The sequence below is a fragment of the Terrapene carolina genome, unplaced genomic scaffold (genome assembly GCF_002925995.2).
Source record: "Terrapene carolina triunguis isolate 2854851 unplaced genomic scaffold, T_m_triunguis-2.0 Scaffold66, whole genome shotgun sequence".
Taxonomy (NCBI): Eukaryota; Metazoa; Chordata; order Testudines; family Emydidae; genus Terrapene; species Terrapene triunguis.
Window position 1 is genome coordinate 69,419,038 of NW_020664417.1, and position 21,987 is coordinate 69,441,024.

General features: G+C 41.1%; 1 protein-coding gene across 1 annotated transcript in view; it reads right to left on the reverse strand.

Moving 5' to 3' along the window:
* Positions 1-21,987, reverse strand: part of TBC1D19 (TBC1 domain family member 19) — a 96,161-nt gene that overhangs the window by 67,313 nt on the left and 6,861 nt on the right. The window contains exons 2-4 of the mRNA XM_026648126.1: positions 18,509-18,581; positions 14,524-14,569; positions 11,052-11,127 (exon numbers count right to left, since the gene is read on the reverse strand). Coding sequence (XP_026503911.1) covers positions 11,052-11,127; positions 14,524-14,569; positions 18,509-18,581 — 195 coding nt within the window. The remainder of the gene's footprint in view (positions 1-11,051; positions 11,128-14,523; positions 14,570-18,508; positions 18,582-21,987) is intronic.

Sequence of the window (21,987 nt, forward strand, 5' to 3'; positions counted from 1 at the left end):
TCCTCTTCCTCGTCTGACTCAAGTGAGAATGATTCTGGTGCATCAGGAACCGGCAGTCCTTCTCCGTGGGGTACTGGGCGTATAGCTGATGGAATGTTTGGATAATGCACAGTCCACCTTTTCTTCTTTGACACACGTTTCCCAACTGGAGGCACCATGCAGAAGTAACAATTGCTGGTATGATCTGTTGGCTCTCTCCAAATCGTTGGCACTGCAAAAGGCATAGATTTCCTTTTCCTGTTCAACCACTGGCGAAGATTTGTTGCACAAGTGTTGCAGCATATGTGTGGGGCCCACCTCTTGTCCTGATCTCCAATTTTGCAGCCAAAATAAAGGTGATAGGCTTTCTTAACCATAGTGGTTATACTGCGCTTTTGTGATGCAAAAGTCACTTCACCACAAACATAGCAGAAGTTATCTGCACTGTTCACACAAGTACGAGGCATCTCTGCTCACTTTGGCTAAACAGAAATGTATCCCTTTGCAAAATCAAACACTGACAAATAAGAGAGCACGACACTGTATGATTTCTAGAGCTGATATAGGGCAATTTGTTCAGCAGAGTGATGTAAGCTTCGTTATGATTGCATCATCCATGACTTCTAGGAATAACATGATGCAATTCATATCATGTGTGACGCAATAACAGCTTCAGATTGCATCATTCATTGTTTTGCCTAAAAAGCAAGTACTGTCCAAACCCAGTCATAGATTTATTCCTAGATCCAGTCAAAGATGTATTTTAGTCATTTCTGGTTTAAATTGAGATCCCCTCCCTTTATAACTCACTTATCCTCCGCCATTCCCAAGTCAAGGGTCGTATATACTGACCCAATAGCATATCTTGAAAACTAGAGCCAATCAACAATTTTAAGCATCATTTTCGTTCTCAGTGACCCAGAATTAGTAAAGTTTGACTACATTTATTTCAGAAGCATTTTGGCTGTAGAGCAGTGTTATCGATGGAAATATTTTTTCATCCGTTTGTGTGTGAACAGTGAAATCAGTTTATCAACATTTACCAAAAAAATCCAGTCTTTCCTATACATAGATAACAGTTCTTAAATGAGAGATTAAAAATAAAAGCAGGCAATACCTTAATAACGGAGAGAACAAAAAAGAAGCTTTTGGCAGAATCAGATTCCTGTCATAAATGTAGCATATTTTCAAATTTTCCATACTAGACCAGATCCTCAGTTGGTGTAAACTGGCTTAGTTCCACTGAAATCAATAGATCAGTGCTCATTTACATCAGCTGAGGATCTAGACAATAAGGTTCAGTAATACTGTGACAACACTGAATTTATTTATATTTGATTTGTATTAGTTTACTGGCAAATTAGTTATTTTCTTTCTTCTTTGCCCCCTACTGTATTTCAAATGTTGTTTAAATAGTTTTATCTTGATAATGTTATAGCGATATTGCATATGAGGAATTTCACTGAGGATATACCCAAATTAGGGATTTTAACAATCTTGGTATTCTCCTGGAAGCGGATTCAAACCCTACTCAGGTAAATGGAAAGACTCCCATTAATTTCACTGGGCTCTGGTTCAGGTCCCTGATTTCCATTTTGAATAATATATTTCATTATTATTATTATTTGTATCTTGCAGCACCCACAACATTCTAGCTTTTGTCCACACACATGAAAACAAAACAAATGCCCTGCTTCAAAGATCTTTCAATTTAAGATGACAAGCAACACATGAAGGATGGGGGGGGGGAAAATGGATAAAACATACATACATAAAATCAAAGTTTTATTTTGTTTTTGTTTTTTTAAAATCCATAGTCTAGTGTTAACAGTATATGTATTCAAGAAATTAACCAGCTATGTAAATGAACACCAATAAACCCCTCCAAATTAAACACTGGAAAAAAATGTTTTTAAGCAGTAAAATACCTCCATCCCAAAATAGACTCAATTTGTAGGCTTTAAGGACAGAAGGGGCCATTATGATAATCTAGTCTGACCTCAGGAATAACACAGGACTTAGAACCTCATCCAGTAACTAGTGCAGGGATCGGCAATGTTTGGCACGCGGTCCGCAAGGGTAAGCCCCCTGGCGGGCCAGGCCAGTTTGTTTACCTGCTGTGTCCGCAGGTTCGGCCGATCGCAGCTCCCACTGGCCGCTTAGGCCAATGGGAGCTGCAGGAAGCGGCGCGGGACAAGGGATGTTGCCGATCCCTGAACTAGTGCATCAAGCCCATATCTTTTGTTGTTGTTCCCAATAATTAATTACCAACACTACTAACAATTCTCATTTTATTTCTAGTCTAAATTTGTTTAGACTCAGCTTCTAATCACTGGAAGTCATTATGACTTTTTCTGCTAGCTTAAAGAGATTTCTACTATCAGAAATCTTTTCCCTGGGTAGGTACTTATAGACCTTGATCGAGTCACCTTTTAACATTCTCTTGGAAAATGTATTCCAGTAATGAGGTCATTAAAGCCAAATGCAGAGGTAATACCACCTCCCTCTTAGCTGCAGAACTGCACTGGGAATTCATGCTCAAGTATATATCTACCACAACTCCTATGTCCATTTCAGCATCCATGCATTCATTCCATGATACACTTACAAGATGGAATGCATGGTGACATACATTCTTTGTTACTAGATGCAAGGTCTTGAGCTTTGTTGTATTTCTTACTGAAAACCTGAAATTCACATCTATGCAAGCCTAGATGTTCCTTAAGGATACAGATACTCTCACATGCAGCAAAGGCTGTCCTTACACATTGCCTAGAAGTCTTCAGTCCTTTACTGTTCAAGTTTCTCTCCTCCAGGAATTTGAATCTGCTAAGTGCTATTGTAACTTTCGCCATTTTGGCCAACACCATGGATTGAACAAGGACCTCCAGAGCTAAAAAGCATGAGTCTACAGCTTGAGCTAAAGAGTTAGACTGTGTAGCTGGGGGGCTATACAGACCCACATTGTCTGTTCATCAGGCACAGAGGGGGATGCACTACATTCACTAACCGGTGGGACTTTCTACAGTTGGAATGATGGGAGTTGGGTGCTAAGGCATATAGCTTATCAGACTGAGCCTTAACTATGGCAGAAATTCATGGGCACTGGGGGAGAAAAGAAGAGGTGGCTTCTCTTAGCTCCTGTTCTCTCACCACTAGTTTCTTTCTCAGGCCAGCAGAAGAAGGATCTGGTTGTTCTGACATATAAATCAGTATCAACATCATTTCTACTTCTGCAGAAGGTTTCAAAACCATTGATGCTACTGCATCAACAAAGCTGAAATGAAGAACAGCTACCTATCACAATGCAGCCACTGTATCCAGAATGCTTAGAGTCCTAAGTAAGCTTTCCTGGCTCAAAACACACTGCACTGAGATCATCAGAACCACCCACCCTGTCTTTTGGAACAGATTCCGCAAAACCCACATGCCATGCAGGTTATCTCCTATACCCACAGGTAGTTTGGCTCATCAGATACTCTAAAGTCAGGTTTGTTGTTTGTAAAAGGCTCAAGAACATTCCAAAGAGAGGGGGAGGAAGACAGACTAGAAAGACAACAAGGAGCCCGGTGACACCTTAAAGAATAACAGATTTATTTGGTCATAAGCTTTTGTGGGTAAAAAACCCCACTTCTTCAGATGCAAACTAGAAAGAAAACTGATCACCTTTTCTGTACACATTACTGTTTCCAAGAGGCTCCACTGTGCCTGACCGGTGTATTGGCACCAGAGTAGAAATATAGTGATGCACCACAGCTCTCATCAGTGTCTCAGTTCTACACTTCAGCTCTGCCATTTCAATTCTTCAGCATATTCAAAGAAGTAATTTAAAGGAGTCAATCAAGCTGAAACTGAGAACTTTGAAATAGTTTCAGAGAATAGTCACCCCGAATAAATGAAAATTTCAATCCTTGGAAGCCTTCTTGTACTCATTAGAGACCTATCACACATGCTTTCTATAGGTCTGAAACAAAGTATTAAGAATAGCAAGAGCAGCAAAAAAGTGCTCTTCTTGGCTCAATGAATTATCCTCAAATAGATTTCTTAGCTAATGAAGTCAGGATCTTCCCCCAGGCAGAAGAGAACAGCAATCATGTTTGCTGTTTATAGACACCGCTGGGTATATCACAGCTCTGCTTAAAGCTGCTTTGACTGAGTTCTTGACATTTTCTTGTCTCCAACTACACACTTAGAACAAAAGACAGGAACATTAAAAGTAAATCTCTCCGACAGAAAAAAGATCAGGAGGATAAAAATCCCTCTTTTGTGAACATTTTGTCATAACAAAGTGTATATTTTCACTGCAGAGTTAACTCAGATGTTCAGAATCTGAGTTAGCCTAGCTCAGGTGCAAGAAGCCACACTGAAAGGCCATACTCAAGTAACTGTGTTCTCACTGATGCCAAACACACCCAGATTAGATGGTGTTCCTAAGACTTCTGGGGCATATCCCACGGTTCTTAGTGCTACCATAAGCTGAGCTGCTGTATGGTTCTTTCTCAGTTAATTGTGGGAGAACTAGTCTGTCCTTCTGGGCACCAGGAAATTGTGGGAAGGCACTGGAGGACTACCAGAACTCAAGTGGTTTAGCCTACAACCTCACTGTGGCCTGAGTGAAAGCAGCATGTGAGCTCTAGCCCAGTGGCTCTCAGTCTTTTCCAGACTACTGTACCCCTTTCACGAGTCTGATTTGTCTTGCATACCCCCAAGTTTCACCTCACTTAAAAACTACTTGCTTACAAAATCAGACATAAAAATACAAAAGTGTCATAGCACTATTACTGAAAAATTGCTTACTTTCTCATTTTTACCATATAATTATAAAATAAAGCCATTGGAATATAAATATTGTACTTACATTTCAGTGTATAGTATACAGAGCAGTATAAACAAGTCATTGTCTATATGAAATTTTAATTTTGCTGACTTCACTAGTTCTTTTTATGTAGCCTATTGTAAGACTAGGCAAATATCTAGATGAGTTGATGTACCCCTGGAAGACATCTGTGTACCCCTGCTTGAGAACCACTGCTCTAGCCTATACCCCTAGCTGAACCAGCTAGCCCACATTTAAAGCATCACCAAACTTGGATTGATGCGTTTTGTGTGTGGATTGGAGCCAGGTTAGGGGCAACACCCAAGTAAAAGCCTGAGTTAGATGTATATTGAAGACTTACTCAAAGACATCCACCAGTTAGGGCAAGTGCTGGGCAAGACTCTCGTACTGTCAAAGCGGCAAATTCTGGAGCCATTCACAGTAATTATAAATAGAATGCAAAATACTTTACCCCACTAAAAAACTCTTTCAAAGCAGCAGATAGGGCTTCAAAAATCATTTTGCTGAAGGGCAGCAAGAATCTCAGATGAGTTCCATCAATCTTTGCAGAAATTTAGCTTTAAATTTAAAAAATTCTAGTAATTATGACTGCAAAGATAATCTTTAAAATGTGAATTGAATGTAAACCAATGTAGTGCTGTCTTCCTCAGGATGCAGACAACTCTCAATGGCTCTGCTGCAACTCAAAACTCCCTCTACATGTTATTTTCATAATTGCCCATTAGTAGGAAGCATCCGGTACTAGCCATGGTAGGAGATTGAATATTTGACTAGATGGAACACTGGTCTGAGCCTGTATGGCAACTCCTATATTTCTTTCAGTCTATTGATGAGAGAAAGTAATATTGAGAATTGTTTAAAATTAATTTTCCATCCTGAATCTTAGCTGACAGTTCAAAGAGTATCTTAGCTGACAGTTCAAAGAGTAGATGTACAACTTCAATTTACTTAAAAATTGTAAAGATTCTGGAACAGTTTTCTATGGGCTCTTTAATGAGTGGTTAATGGACAAAGGATTTTGATTTGTAGGAACTTCCTTAAGCTTTGACCATTTCTGATCATTTCCCAAAAGCTGAGAAACAAAAATCATCAAAGACAGGAGGAGGAGTTCTTATAAAGTAGCCTTCCTGAATTATTTCTAGTTATATCATTTGTACAGGTGGCCAAAGATCTGAAGAAATGATTTATCCTTTGGCTGGAGAAGAACTTCCTGAATAAGTCATTAGTAAAGGGCTTTCTAGAGAAGCAAGAGTTAAAAATCCCAAGATTGGTTTCAGCGTTCTTTACAGGAGATGGAAGCCTGATTAGGAAAGAGATTAGGTAGCACTCATCAATCTTAAAGTGCCTCCTTAAAAGACTACCAAAAAATGCAATCCCTTCAGAGCGGGCCAGAATAAGATTATTCAGCAGGAGGAATCAGTATTCAGGGCTGTTCGTTGCAGAATCAAAACATGCTGTGAAGAAGTTTTTAATATTCCTAACACCAGTTCTAAAAGCAAGAAATAGTAACTCTTTAGACTGGCAGAAAGAAAAAAAGTTAACTTTAGGAACAAAGGAAAAGTTATTAGATTTCCCTTTACGGATCCTAAGCAACTTTGAGAGATGATGTTTTTCTTTTTCTTTCAGATTCTGTTTTCCAAAGAGATTCTGAAGAAGGAAAGGCAGATTGACTTTTATGCAGATCTGCAGATGCAGCATCAGAATCTTTAATATCTAGGGCTAGCATTTTAGCTTTCTTTAGACAGTGAGTGAAGAGCTACTCTCAGTAGTAAACACAGGCACCAACTCCGTGGGTGCTCCGGGCTGAAGCACCCATGGAAAAAAAATAGTGGGTGCTCAGCACCCACTAGCCAATCAGCTGTTTGGCAGCAGGCGAAAGATGCTGGGGGAGGAGGCAGAGCAGGGATGGGAAGAGGTGGAGTGAGGCCTTGGGGAAGGGGCAGAGTAGGGGTGGGGCCTCGGGGCAAGGCGGAGCCGGGGTGGAGCACCCACCTGGAAAAATGAAAGTCAGCACCTGTGGTTGTGAAGGAATATCTTTTAGATTTTTACTTTATACGCTTTGGAGGGGGGTTTTTTGTTTATTTTTTTAAATATACGTTTCCTGGTGGAAAACCAAGATAAGAGGGGGACTAACACTCTTTTGCTTGTATTTTAAGGGTGAAAAGCCACTGACTTCAATGGGGCCAGATTTCACCAAAGCTCTTTAGGCCAGGGAGCATTTCTTTCTATTCATCTGTACAGCGCTTAGCACACTGGGAACCCTTTCGTGACCAGGGCCAATGAGCATTACCTGAATATAAATAGTAAAGATTAAAAGTATTAAATAAAAATCCAATACATTTTTCCAATCAACGCTGTTTAAATATTGACTGCCTTCAGGATGTAAATCTTGGAAATGAGGAAAGAGGGAAAAGGGTGAGTTTGTTCATTTTGAGAGAAGAAGATTTGTTTTCACTTAAACAAGGTCCTCAGATTTCTGTGGAGAGGCAGGATATATGGAGTGGAGGTAATTACATACATCCCAGTTAGGATCTTCTTTCCTGGGAGAAGTACAACAAAGGTGGACCACTACAGATATAAATGGGAAGGGGCAAGCGGCCCACAGAACAACCTTTACTTAAACCATATTCTTCCTTTAGAGGAAGGCCAGCCATATTGAAACCAAATTCAGAAATAATTCCAGCCAAGAAAGGATGGTAACAAAAACAAAAAACACCACACCAAAATGACCTTAGAATGCAGGAGGCAAGCTGATGTAGGAACTAGCAAGCTGCTCTTACCTGCAGTATCAGGGGTCCCGGGAACTATTAATGGCAGACTGAGACCAAGTCCTACTACAGGGGTCGGCAACCTCTGTCACACGGCTCTCCAGGGTAAGCACCCTGGCGGGCCGGGCCAGTTTGTTTACCTGCCGCGTCGGCAGGTTTGGCCGATCGCAGCTCCCACTGTCTGCGGTTCGCCGTCACAGGCCAATGGGGGTGGCGGGAAGCCACGGCCAGCACATCCCTCGCCCGCACCGCTTCCCGCATCCCCCATTGGCCTGGGACGGCGAACCGTCATGGATGTACTGGCCCTCCTCCCTCTTAAAGGGCCAGCGTCACCCTGTGACTGGCTTGTTGAAGAAGTGTATTTTAAGGAAGGATTTGAAGGGGATTAATTCAGGAAAGGTGTTCCAGGCACAGGTGTCCACATGAAAAAAATCAACAGGACTTTTCCCATGCATACTCATTCTAGAAGAGAAGCTGCCATTTCATAAGCTGAACTAAGACATGTAAAATACTAATATTTGTTATATATGCTTTCATAACAGTAACTACATCAGTGAACTCACTGGCATACACATTATATACACATTTGTCTACCTTACAGTATTTAGTCCATACCAGAAAAAACTATTATTTTCAATATAAGTAAATGAATGTGACAGCGTATTAATTATTTATTAAGTGCTGGCAGTATGCCCAATACACAGTCTCTGTCCCAAAGACCTAACAAACAATGTAAAATACAAGACATCAAATTAATATACACTAGAATGAACAACAATTTGATAGAATAGGTAGAACAATTTACTGAATGACTTTTGAACAATACTACAATACATTTTAAGATGGGGTGAGTTAAACACACTGTGGCATCCTTCCAAATCACAGACCTTCAGAGCTAAGGAGGGTGGTTGTCTTTGCACAGTCTTTAATGGGGAATTTGTGTAATTTATCATTACAGATAAAAGCAAGCAGTTGTCTCATTGGGTTCAACACTATTCAGAGCTATACGCACAAGAAAGAAACATCACCAGCAAATCATTGGACCAAATACCAACTCGAGAGGGCATGCCAGAGCTAGATGTGGAGCCCACTATAGAAGAGCTAACCAAGGCCATTGATTTGCTATCGAGTGGCAAAGCTTCTGGAAAAGATGGCATCCCAGAGGAAATCCTCAAGTGCGGGAAAGCTGATTACCATATCTTCATCAGCTGTTACTTAAATGCTGGAAAGAGGGTTAGGTACCACAAGAGGTGTGTGACACAAACATCATCACTTTGTATAAAAATAAAGGCCAAAAGGGCAACTGCAACAACTACAGGGGCATCTCGCTACTAAGTGTAGTGGGAAAAGCTTTCGCAAAAAAGTCATCTTAGTGCACCTACAACAGCCGGCGAATTGTGTCTACCCTGAATCACAGTGCAGATTCAGGGCTGGAAGATCAACAATAGACATGATATTTTCTCTGCATCAACTCCAAGAAAAGTGCAGAGAGCAAAACCAATCATTGTACATTGCCTTTGTGGACCTAACCAAAGCATTCGACACAGTCATTAGAGCAGGCTTATTTGCAATACTAGAAAAGACAGAATGCCCACCAACCCTGTCAAGTCTTATACATTCATTCCACAACAACATGAGAGCAACCGTCCAGTTTGACGGGTCCACTTCGGACAGCATTGAGATGAAAAGTGGAGTGAAACAAGGATCTGTTCTTGCCCCTACAGTCTTTGGAAACTTCTTCTCGGTACTTTTGAACTGTGCGTTTAAGGACATGAAAGATGGAGTGTATCTCCACACAAGATCAGATAGGAAACTCTTCAACCTGTCCTGATTTAAGTCAAAGACCAAAGTCAAAAAGGTGCTAATCAGGGACCTTCTATTCGCTGATGATGCTGCCCTCATAGCCCACAATGAAGATCTACAACAAGAACTCATGGACCACCTTTCAAATGCCTGTCAGGCATTTGCACCCACCATCAGCATCAAGAAAATGGTTGTATTAGGACAGGGGGTTCCACAAGATCCTTCAATTACCTTAAATGCAAACCAGCTAGATGTAGTCCAGAAGTTCAGCTATTTAGGTTCTACAGTGACCACCAACCTCTCACTAGATGAAGAGCTAAACATTCGCACTGGAAAGGCTGCCTCCACCTTTAGCAAACTAACTAAAAGAGCATGGTACAACTCAAAGCTTACCATCAAGACCAAAATGCTAGTGTACCAAGCTTGGGTCCTCAGCACTCTGATGTATGTTGGGGAAACATGAACAACTTATGCTCATAAGGAGAAATGGTTAAACAGTTTCCTTCCACCTACATTGTTTACGCCGCATACTCAACATCAAATGGCAGGATAAAGTCACCAATGCAGAGGTTCTTCAAAGGGCAAAATTATTAAGTGTGACAGCCCTACTCAAGCAAAGATCACTGTGCTGGCTGGGCCATCTGAATAGGTTGGAAGACAGATGCATACCCAAGGACATGCTATACAGGGAGCTATCAGAGGGAACAAGAACAACAGGACGTCCCAAGCTTCGCTATAAAGACACATGCAAGCAAGATATGAAGGAATTTGGAACTGATCCTGACCAATGGGAAATCCTGACAAGTGATCATAACAAGTGGCGCCATCGTCTCCATCAGGGTATCAAAGTTCATGACAGAAGCTAGCTCCTACAGTTTGAAAAGAAAAGAGCCCGTAGGAAGCAAGCAGTTCCCAACCAAAATACAAACATTGCAATAACAGCCAAAGATCATGCAAATCTTGGATTGGACTATTCAAGTCACATGAGACATTGCAAACAATCTACATCAGAGGCTGCAATTCCCACATCTCTCGCAGATGAAAGGATGCCAATTTGATGTGGAATTTACTTGTAAAACATCATGAATAAATCAAACAAGGAAAGTAAAATATTTTCTCTGTGTTCAAGTTCCTCTTTTGATCTATCTACCTATATTCCTCTTATTCTCCTGCATGTTCACTTAGTTCCTTCAGCTCTAGACTTCTGCCTGCTCCTTTCACCATCCTGTCAGTTTTTTCCATGCTGGATAATAAATCTTTCTTGTCTGGAAATGCCATTACCTGGGACAGCCTCTTTATTCTTTTGCACCCATTCCACTACCTGACTCTTCAAAATCCCACTTGATTAGCCATAAATGAAATGACAAATACCTCCTAAGCTTTTTTTCTAAATCATATTCAATTCTGTGAACCATTCTATTTTCCACATATCTTTATAACACTCATTGATTGACCACTGTACCCTACTTCAACCTTATTCTACTTTATCTATGGATGCTGCCATTATGAAATATGACATACATTCATTTTTATACCTAAACACTTATAATTAAAAGTTACCATTTTAAATGTACAAAGATTTTTAAAAATTGTATGGTAGACATATACGGCATAAACTAAAATGCTCTAGTTGAAAACAGACAGATAGATTGATGACAACCAACCTGTGCTTTCCTCATGTAAACTAAGGGTTCCTTCATGTGCTCAGGGGGTGCTGCAGGATGACAGGGTGAAGGAAACCTTAAGAAAACAAAATTATGTTTTGAATGTTAGATTATTATTAAATACATTGATGTCTTTTGCTCTTTGAACAAATTTTCTCAACTCCATAATTATTTTTAGAAGCAGTACAATATATGCAATAATAATTCTAAGCCCAAGGTCAAACCCCAACCTTAAAAAAAAAAAAAAAAAAGATCAGTATCAATAAGTGAAATCCCAGTTCCCATCTTTGCATTATAGGTATTCACACTCTTAATTAGAAAAGAAATAGCAAAGGGTACTGTAAATCTCTGGCATGGTTGAAATGTGCACATTCATAAACCCAAACATAATTTCTGTCTTTGGATAAGACAATGAACAATAATTTTGTGGATGGTAATCTAAACTTGAAAGATGGGATTTCTTATAAAAAGCAGTCTCTTATCTTACTCTTGTAGAGTACTTCAAGGACGTAAAATAAATATTCAAGGCTGTAGACAAGATTTTTTAACATAAATAGAACGTTTTGTAAAAACAACAGTTAATGACATCACAAATATTCATGAAAGAAATCAAATAATTTTTCATAAAAATTTAAAGCAGTATTACAGAATAAGATAATGTCTAAACAAAATTATTTTTTCTTTCCAGGAAACGGTATTTCTCAAAAAAACAAGTTCAGTCTGTAACTTGATTAGTTTTCACAACTGAACATGTCCAAAGTAACTGCAGAATTTTGGAGTGCCAATCTCAGCAAGCTTGAATCTCTAGCCACAAATTGCATAGCAATAAAAACAGGGGTCGGCAATGTTGGCACGCGGCTCGCTAGGGTAAGCACCCTGGTGGGCCGGGCCAGTTTTATTTACCTGCTGACGCGGCAAGTTCGGCCGATCGCGGCCCGCACTGGCCGCGGTTCGCCGTCCTGGGCCAATGGGGGCGGTGAGAAGCGGCGCAGGCGAGCGATGTGCTGGCCGCGGCTTCTCGCCGCCCCTATTGGCCCGGGACGGTGAACCGCGGCCAGTGGGGGCCGCGATCGGCCGAACCTGCCGCGTCAGCAGGTAAATAAAACTGGCCCGGCCCGCCAGGGTGCTTACCCTGGCGAGCCGCGTGCCAACATTGCCGACCCCTGAATAAAAACATGAAAGCCGCAGGAAGAGAAGTAGCTAGTGGAATGAAGAACTGTCTAGACAAAATGCAAAATATGAACACCAAGAGATGCACTTCAGAAGTAAGACAGACAAGCAAAGTCCTGCAAAAATATTAGTAAAGAAATAAAAAAGATGAAGTGTAGGGGTTTTAGAGAAATACCTTTTGTAGGTAAGAAAAAAAATGTCTGTGCTTTACATGGTAGAAAAAAATCAGTGACTGAATGTAACCCTGGGATCCCTTAGTTCAAACGGGCAGAGGGGACATGAGATGCACAGTGTTTTACAGAGATCCTCTGGATTGGATACATGCATGATTGTTCACCAAAGGTTAGCATGTGAGGTCTCTACTGAGAGCCATTAGCCCATTGGCTGTCATAATCATTGCAAAATGTATGTAAAGATAATATTTAAAGAATTATGTATCTAAAATTACACTCTTAAGATCTTGGAGATAAGACGTATAACCAGGAGGTGACATACCTCGGAAGTTTTCCTTTCAAGCAGAAGGTAACAGACATCTATCTCTTGTCTGAGCATTTGTGTATTGTATGCCTCCTAATGTATGCCTATTGGTTTACTAAGCCACAGGTAAAAGACGAGATTATAAAACCTACAAGAGAGGAAATCTACAGGAATAAACAAACAGCAGAGTGGGTATCTTGTCTATGAAGAAAGATAAAGGATTGTTCTGCTATATCTTGAAGTGCAAAGCGACAAACAGAATCCCTCACAAGGGAGGCAAATTGACAGCATGCTTGTGTCTCATGAAAGAAGGGTCACAGCTAACTTGGCTATAAAGTGCTGTAAGGATCTGGGGTGAGCAATACTCTACAAAACATGCGAGTACATTGTTAATTAAGTCTAGGCTCTAGAATGCAGATTATGATTTTATTTTATATGTACCCATTTGTTTCCTATACTTCTTCTTGCGACTACTACCACTTGAATCTCTACACTTTATTAAACTAACTTATATTTGATTTCACTATAAACTTATCTAAGGGCGGTGTGTGAAGTGAAGCAGTGATCTGAGATAGAACTGGTAAGCTGGGGTGTACTGTTTCTTTGGAAACAGTGAATCTGTGAATATTGAGTGTGTTCAGTGAACCAGAATCTGAATGGCTCCAGGGAGACATTCGGAGGGCTTGAGGGTTTGAGTGTGCCAATCGCTGACCTGCAAAGTGACAGTGCAGCCTGCGAGGCCTAGAGGGGAATGTTTGTTACCCACGGCTAGTGGAGTTGGGATCTGACCAACGGCAGGCCTAGTCAAAGCTTCTTCATGCTAAGGGCCAGGGAGTAGTGAGGCACCTCACAGTCCTAGGTACCTCCAGGAATCCTCACACTGAAACAAGAACGAGTTGGCTGAACAGAGGTTCAGATGTTTTCAAGTGTGATATAAGCAACAACCATCAAATTAGAGACTGACCTTGTACACTTGGAGAAATATCTATATCTTAATACTAGAGCTTTTATCGGGGCTCTAAAAGATGCAGGGGGAAAAAGAAAATCAAAACAAGTATGTCCTTTTTCTGCTGCTTTGTCCCTAAGTTAATGTAATCACAATTTGTATTACAGCAGTGTCTTGAGGTGCCCCAAACATCATAGGGTGCCAGTGTTCTAGGTAACGTAAATGCACTTAAGAGACGGTCCTTGCTCCAAAAAACATACACTCTAAAGGCAGACAAATGGTCTAAGAAAGGAAGTAATATTACCCCATTTTACAGATGGGGAGCTGAGGCACAGAAAGATCAAATGACTTGCCCAAGGGTAGAGCCGGGAATTGAACCAAGGTCTCCTGAGTCAGTGCCATAAGTAAAAGACCATTCTTTTTTTCAAAATTTCTAGTACTCTTATGGAAATAAACTCAACATCTTTTCATAAAAGCAAAACTGGAAAGCAAAAGACAAAAAAAAAAAAAAAAAAACCACTAGAAAAAAAATCCAAAAATTTTATTTACTTCCTTGTTTGCTCACCTGCGTGTTCAATGGCATCAGTATAGATCTTGCAGAAGATGATCTTGGTGAAGTTTTTAAGAGCCTAAGTGATTTAGGAGCCTACATCCCATTTTAAAAAGTAGCTTAAGCACTTAGCAGCCTAAATCTCATTGAAAGTCATCCATTTTGGGGGTAGAAAAAGAAATCTGTGATGCACTAAAAATATAGGAACATAATTATACCTCCCTAGTGTGACATATACATAACGGTCTTGCAAATAATGCAGACCTATCATACAGACAGATATAAATGTACATAAGCATATATAATAAAAATACTGAATAAAAACTCACACATTGAGTTCACTATAAACAGCATTCTGAAGCCTCTTTTCCCATCCTGTTTAAATAAAAAAAAAAGAAATTGACAATCATTTCATAAACAAGTAAACCTTTAAATATCTGAAGTACGACCCAAGGGAATCTTTCAGATAGACTAAAGTTTGTGGTCTTCAATTCAATTTCACATCTACCTAAGTTCTCTCTCTTTCAGGCTCTCCCTAAAGGCACAGGAGGCAAGAAATAACTACACTAACAGAAGGTTAAAACACAGAAGGCCAAAGTTAAAAGTTGCATGTGCTCCCTTATCTCTGCCCCCTAGTTCAAAGCTTTACAATATAGTCTTCAGTTCTAGAATCACACTTATTCTCATATAATATCATATATATTTTAAATGCAACCTTAGATACAATATAATACTTGTTTAATATGTTGATTATTGTATTCTTCAGGGCAAATGAACTCAAGCTCTTAGCATGTGTAGGGGACAATTTTCAAATTCAGAAAGTCGACGTAACAACTAGGTGGTCATCCATTTTGGATCTGGTGTTGACCAACACGGATGAATTAGTTGCAAACACAAAGGTGGTTGGGAACTTGGGAGGAAGTGATCATGATCTGATAGAATTCAAGATCCTAAGGAAAGGAGGACATGAGAACAGCAAAACAAGAACACTGGACTTCAAAAAGGCAGATTTCAATCAGCTCAGAGAAATAGCAGGCAAGGTCCCATGGAAAGACCAATTAGGAAGAAAAGGAGTTGAAGGGGGCTGGCAGTTCCTAAAACATGTAATACTAGAGGCTCAATATCAAGCTATTCCAATGCAGAGGAAAGAAAAGAAGAGCCATAGGAGGCCAGTGTGGCTGCACAAGGAGCTTTTTAGTTATCTAAAAAGCTAAAAGGATACATACAGGAAATGGAGGGAGGGACATGTCACCAAGGAAATATACATGGGAATAGTGGGACAAAATCAGGAAAGCTAAGGCAAGACTGAGTGAGAGCTGGCAAAAAAATGTTAGAGACAACAAGAAGGGGGTCTTCAAATATGTCAGACAAAACAAAGATCAGATTGGTGTGAGCCCACTGCTCAATGGAGAAGGTGAGCTGGTTTCGGAAGACGACAGAAAGGCAGAGCTGCTCACTGCGTACTTTGCTTCAGTCTTCATACAAAAAATAACAAGTGACTGGACAACAAGCAAAGTTATCATAGACAATAAAGGGGAAGGGATGCAGATCGAGATAAGTAAAGAACATGTCAGAGATCTTCTGAATTAATTCAAGTCAGTGGCCTGATGCTATTCACCCCAGGATGCTGAAATAATTAGCTGAAGAAATCTCAGAGCCACTGTGTCACGCGGCAAGTACGCCCCATCCCCTTTTGGGGCAGGGTGAGGGTAATTACTTCCCCGCGGCCGCATCTTTACTATCACCCCTTATCTTGGGGTAGCGTGACCTTGTCTTGGGGTAGTGGTAAAAGTCAATATGGCCACTCTCTCAGGGTTGTATGGCCTGATGGCCAGGGTCAGGACGACAGCCCCTTCCCACAAGGCTGCGGGACCCAATGGCTCAAGCCAGTATGATTACCCAGTTTGGCCGGGGTGTATGGCCTAGTGGTCAGAGTCAGTGTGGTCTCCTGTCTCAGCAAGACCGTGTGGCCTAGTGGCAAGAGTCAGTAAGGTTGTCCCCTCTCAGGGCTGCGTGTCCCAATGGCCAGAGTCAGGATAACTGCCCACTTCCGTAGGGCTGTGTGGCCTAGCAATCGGAGTCGGTAGGCTGCCCTGTTCAGCAGCGCTGTGTGGCCTAGTGACCAGAGTCTGTATAGCTACACTCTCTGGGGGCTTTGTGGCCCAATGGCCAGAGTCAGTATAATGGCCCTCTTCAGTAGGGAAACAGGCCGTCACCGGGGGGGGGGGGGGAGAGAAGGAGGGGAGCGGCCAGGTAGGGGGACCTGGGCCCTCCCTGCTTTACCAGGTCCCAGCTCAGAATCCTGTCAGTGGCAAGTATACCCACTGACACAGTGGGGAATCCACCTGAAACACGGTGACCCCACTCGGGGGGTGGGGGAGGGGTTGCATACTTGGAGGATAGAGCCAAACTTCAAAGAGATCTTGATAAACTGGAGAACTGAGCTATAGACAACAAAATTACATTTGTCTTTGTTGAATTTCACATAGGGACGAAAAACCAAATGCACAAATACAGAGTTCAGGATAACTGGCTTGGCAGCAACACTGCTGAGAAGGATCTGGGAGTTATGGTGGATCACAACTTCAGCATGAGTCAGCAATGCAATGCTCTTGCAAAAAAACCAAATGCAATTTTGGGTTGCATTAACAGAGGCATAGCATGCAAGTCATGGGAGGTGATAGTAGCACTCTACTCAGCGCTGGTTAGGCTTCAGCCAGAGTACTGTGTCCAATTTAGGTCACCAATGTATAGAGAGGATGTAGAGAAACTAGAAAGGATCCAGAAGCGAGCAAAGATGATCAAAGGGATGGAATGCAAGCCACATGAGCAAAGGCGGAAGAAACTGGGTATGTTTAAAAAAGACGCCATAAAAAAGATGGAGAAAAGTTGTTCTCTCTTTCCACAGACAGCAGGATAAGTGCCTATAAGTGCCTAAATGTCACCCCATTTTCAAAGGTGAGTTAGGTGCCTAAGTCACTTAGGCACTTTTGAAAATTTTATCCCTAGACTTGAAAAATGGTAAGTTCCCTTCTCTATAAGGTATGTATTTAAAGATTATTGAGTATGCAAGGGTTTTTTCCTTTTGCAGACAGACTTCTGGAAAATATTGTAGAATGTCAAGTTGTTTCTTAGAGAAATTCACAGGCATTGTGCATATTAACAGTGTATCTTAAAATGACTTCTCATATTACCTTTTCTTATTTGAACTATTTTATATTTTATGCAATTACCCTTAAACAGTCTTAATAAAGTTCAGATATTACTTTCTCCCATTAGTGAATGTATTTTAAAAAAAATATTGTTAAAGAGTTTCTTTAAAATGTATTTAGATTTTACAAAATCTCAATAAATCATTCCATGATTTGGTAGTTTTACAGAACTTAAACTACAAAACATTCAAAAATTAAATTCCACAAAATGGGCTTCCCATCCAGCTTTAGTAAATGAATAAGTTTAATAACTACATTTAATAAGTTCCCACCAAAATTTTTATTTACGACTATTATCTATTGAATCCCTACAACGGTGTCTTACATAACACAAAACAGACACAGTGCCTGCCTTGCAGAGTTTACAATGTACTTCAGCAAGGTACTTAAGCATGTGCCTAACTTCAGTGGGATTACTCACATGCGTAAAATTCACCATATGCTTAAGTTCCTTGCTGAATCAGAGACTAGAATCCCAATGTCTTGGGTGGACCATTATACATGCTGGATGTCTTAACGACTTCAGTGGGACTCCACTCGGACATAAGATTCTGCTCCTGCTGATGATCCCTTTGCAGTATCAGAACCTAAATGACCTGACATGGCAAGCAAAGACATGGCATGACAAACTTAGACAAATACTGAGGGTAGGGTAGTGTAACAGAAGTTACAGACACAAGTTTATAAGGTTCTTCAATGTATGACGTAATGATCCTTTTCTTCTTCCCCCCTGCACATACCAAAGACGTTAATAAAACCACACCAATTTTTTTTTTTTAGAGACTTTATGCTTGGAAAGTAGTGATTTGAGGTTGCATCTGAATGCACAGCTTTAATTTCGGCCATTTCTTCACTGGAGTAATTAATCATGCTGTCTTAACATGAGAAACAAAAATAGGACATTTAATTTTTGTTTTTAAAAGAAGACAGTACGAGCCTTAGTCTACAACGCTTTCAAGCTCTGCTGGTCTGAATTTTTTTAAAATAGAGCATGTACATTCCATAATCAGGAATTACAGAATATTACATCTATATTTATTCACAAAAAAAGTGTTTATACTTCTACAGATTCATCAACTGAATTGAATGAACTATTACAAACCTGAGGTCTTCAGAAAATCCTTAATATCTTCCTTTAGTGATTCAAGTTTAATTTCTGGTTTGTGTAGACTACCCTAATAAATAAAAAAAAATAAAAGCAGACAGGAGAGTAAGCTTTCTATTTTTAATTATGACATTAGAAACATTCTTATGACTACACAGGTAGAAGAAGAGGAATGCACAAGAGGAATGAGTTTCAACTGCTGTGGAAACCATGAACTTAAATTTTCTGAGTTCAGGGTATGTGGAATCTCAGCCATAACATTGCATTTGGAAGATAATAATGGGAAAGTCTGTCATACAAAGATGTAATACATGGGAACTGTGAGTTGTAGACTTGGATATTGTAAAAGAGAAAGGAGCATAAAAAGATGCAAGAACACAGGGGGGAAAATAAATTTTTTTTTTTAGGCTCCAGAAGAACTGAAATAACTTATTATAAAAATCCCCACAGCAACTCCATAATATAGCTCCCTTAAAAGAAAAAAATCCAGCGTTTGAATAAGATTTGTCCAGACTAAACAAATCCTTTAGGGGCTGGAGCAGACCACTACCAAACTTCCAGGCTAAACTTAAGCCTGGTCTACACACAAAATTGTACAACTAATGGTGTAATTTTATATAAACATAATTAAACCAATGCAACTTTTTGTGAGGACTCTCTTTTTCATAGATTCATAGATTCTAGGACTGGAAGGGACCTCGAGAGGTCATCGAGTCCAGTCCCCTGCCCTCATGGCAGGATCAAATACTGTCTAAACCTGATAGACATTTATCTAACCTACTCTTAAATATCTCCAGAGATGGAGATTCCACAACCTCCCTAGGCAATTTATTCCAGTGTTTAACCACCCTGACAGTTACGAACTTTTTCCTAATGTCCAACCTAAACCTCCCTTGCTGCAGTTTAAGCCCATTGTTTCTTGTTCTATCCTTAAAGGCTAAGGTGAACAAGTTTTCTCCCTCCTCCTTATGACACCCTTTTAGATACCTGAAAACTGCTATCATGTCCCCTTGTTTTCCAAACTAAACAAACCCAATTCTTTCAGCCTTCCTTCATAGGTCATGTTCTCAAGACCTTTAATCATTCTTGTTGCTCTTCTCTGGACCCTCTCCAATTTCTCCACATCTTTCTTGAAGCATGAAACTTGAAACTTTATATCAGTTTAAACCTGACATATTGATATAACTGGAACCTATAAATTTGGTGCCGGCTAAACCGATATAAGCAGTTTTAAACTGATATAAAAGAGTCCAAAACAAAAGTTGCATTGGTTTAATTAAACCAATTTAAGTTACACCATTACAATGTCTGTGTAGACAAAACTTCAATCTTAAAGACGAAACAGGCCTCTACATGAGCCAGTCTAACTTCAGTCCCAACCTAAGCCCCCAAAAGCTAGAGCTGGCTTCTACCTAAATGAAGTTTACAAACACTGGTAGATTACTGCATGGGCTGATTGGTTTTAGCCCTGGGGCATGGGCCCTAGGGCTAAAACCAATTTGGGTGCCCTGCCGGAGCACCGAAACTCTGGCCCCGACCCCTGCTCCTCCTCTCCCTCCTCCCTTCCCCTCAGCCCTGCTCCTCCTCTACCCCAAGGCCTCAACCCCTGGCCCAGCTGGAAGACAAAGCTTGAGGTAGGGTAAGCCTATTCCCCCTGCCCTCACACAGAGCTGGCCAAGCCGCTGGCCCTGCCCCATACGGAGCTGGTCCAAGAGGGACCCCCTCCCCCCATACAGTGCAGAGCTGACCCGATCCTCTCTCGTTTCCCCCCCTGCACAGGGCTGGCCCAAGCCCCACTGCTCACCACCCAACAAACCCCACCACTCACCCCCCAGACCCTTTTTGGCAAAATTGAGCATTTGTCCCGTTTGCGCTTGCCAGCTGGCAACAATAAACAGGACAAAGGCCCAGTTTTGCCAAAAAAAGTCAGAACATCTGAGGCCAAAATGGGACATATTATCACACTAGGCCGGGGTCCCCAAACTTTTTTGGTTGTGCCCCCTCTAACCCGGTCCACACCCCTCCCCCGGGAGCCAGGACCAGGAGTGGGGCCAGATTTGGGGGCTGGAGCAGCAGTCAGGGGCCGGGAGCGGGGCCATGGCTGCAGCTGCGGCCGGGAGCAAAGCCACAGTTGGGGCTACGGGCAGGGCAGAGCTGGGCCCCACAGCGCCCCTGAACATTGCTCCGTGCCCCCTAGGAGGACGTGCCCCACAGTTTGGGGACCACTGCCCTAGGCTGTGGTAAGAGCCACCCAGGGAGCCTGGGTAACCGTGAAGAGCCCTAGACCCTCCACTTGCTGTGGGCAGGTGGCTGTGGTGTCCAAGAGCAGCCCCTAGCATGTCCCTACCCTCATGGCACGCCACCCAGGACTCCCCCAGTGGCCAGGGTTTCCTGGGCAGCTCTTACCACAGCCCGGCTTCCAGCCAGGATAGGGGGCGGGACCGTGGAGGGCCCAAATGTTCTTTGTACCCAGAGCCCCAGTAAATCTTAATCTGCCTCTGTTTACAAATCAACAATCTGTTTACAAACTAACAATATGTTAGCTCCCGCCCTAGTAGGATCTACCCAATCACCACTGCATCTGAGTTTCTCAGTTGGCAGCAAACACTCTTGTGCAGTTTTCCTAATGTAAATGTATTAGTTCAGTGGAAAGGAGAAACCAGCCCTAAAGACATACAGACGCTCCCCGACTTATGCAAGCATTCCGTTCCAGAACACCTTGCGTAACTTGAATTTTGCGTAAGTCAGAAACGTATACCCGACAATTACGCAAAAAAAAAAAAAAAAAACCCCCAATTTTTTGTATATTAAAGAATTTTTGTAAAAGGGGCGTTTTTGCGTAAGTGGGGTTTGTGCACCGGGGGGGGGGGGGGGGGCATCTGTACCCTGCAGTTGGTTTCTACCTTAAATACCAAGGGAAATGCAAAAGGAAACTAGTTCCAATTACCTATTAAGTCTTGTACCAATCAATCCCCCACTCCCTGTAACAGTCAATTTTTTGCGGTATGTATCCTCTTTTATACATAATGGAATGATTTCACTCTGTGGCTATTTGGATGTATATTTAATTATATGTATTACTTAATTGGAATAGCTATATACATTTAGAACACTTGTAATCTTAAATGTATGGAAAACTTAAACGTTACTTTAATAGGAAACATATGGACCAATAAAATAAGGAAAATGAAGTACAAAACATTCCTTAATCCTAATCTTACTTTGAATTAGTATTAAATTTGAATCTCAAAGCACAATTGGACAATTACTACAATAGTGACAATTACTAATTACTGGAAGAACAAATTCCAAACAACATTAAAGTTTCCATTCTGAATAATATTGTTTACTAGGTTGTTCCATTCATTTATTAGTTCTTGAGTGATATGGGGGCGGAGAGGTCTTTCGTTTTCTTAAGTTTTCATTTCTGTCCCTTAGCGAAGCCTTAGGATTGTTCAGAATACTATGGTTTGGAG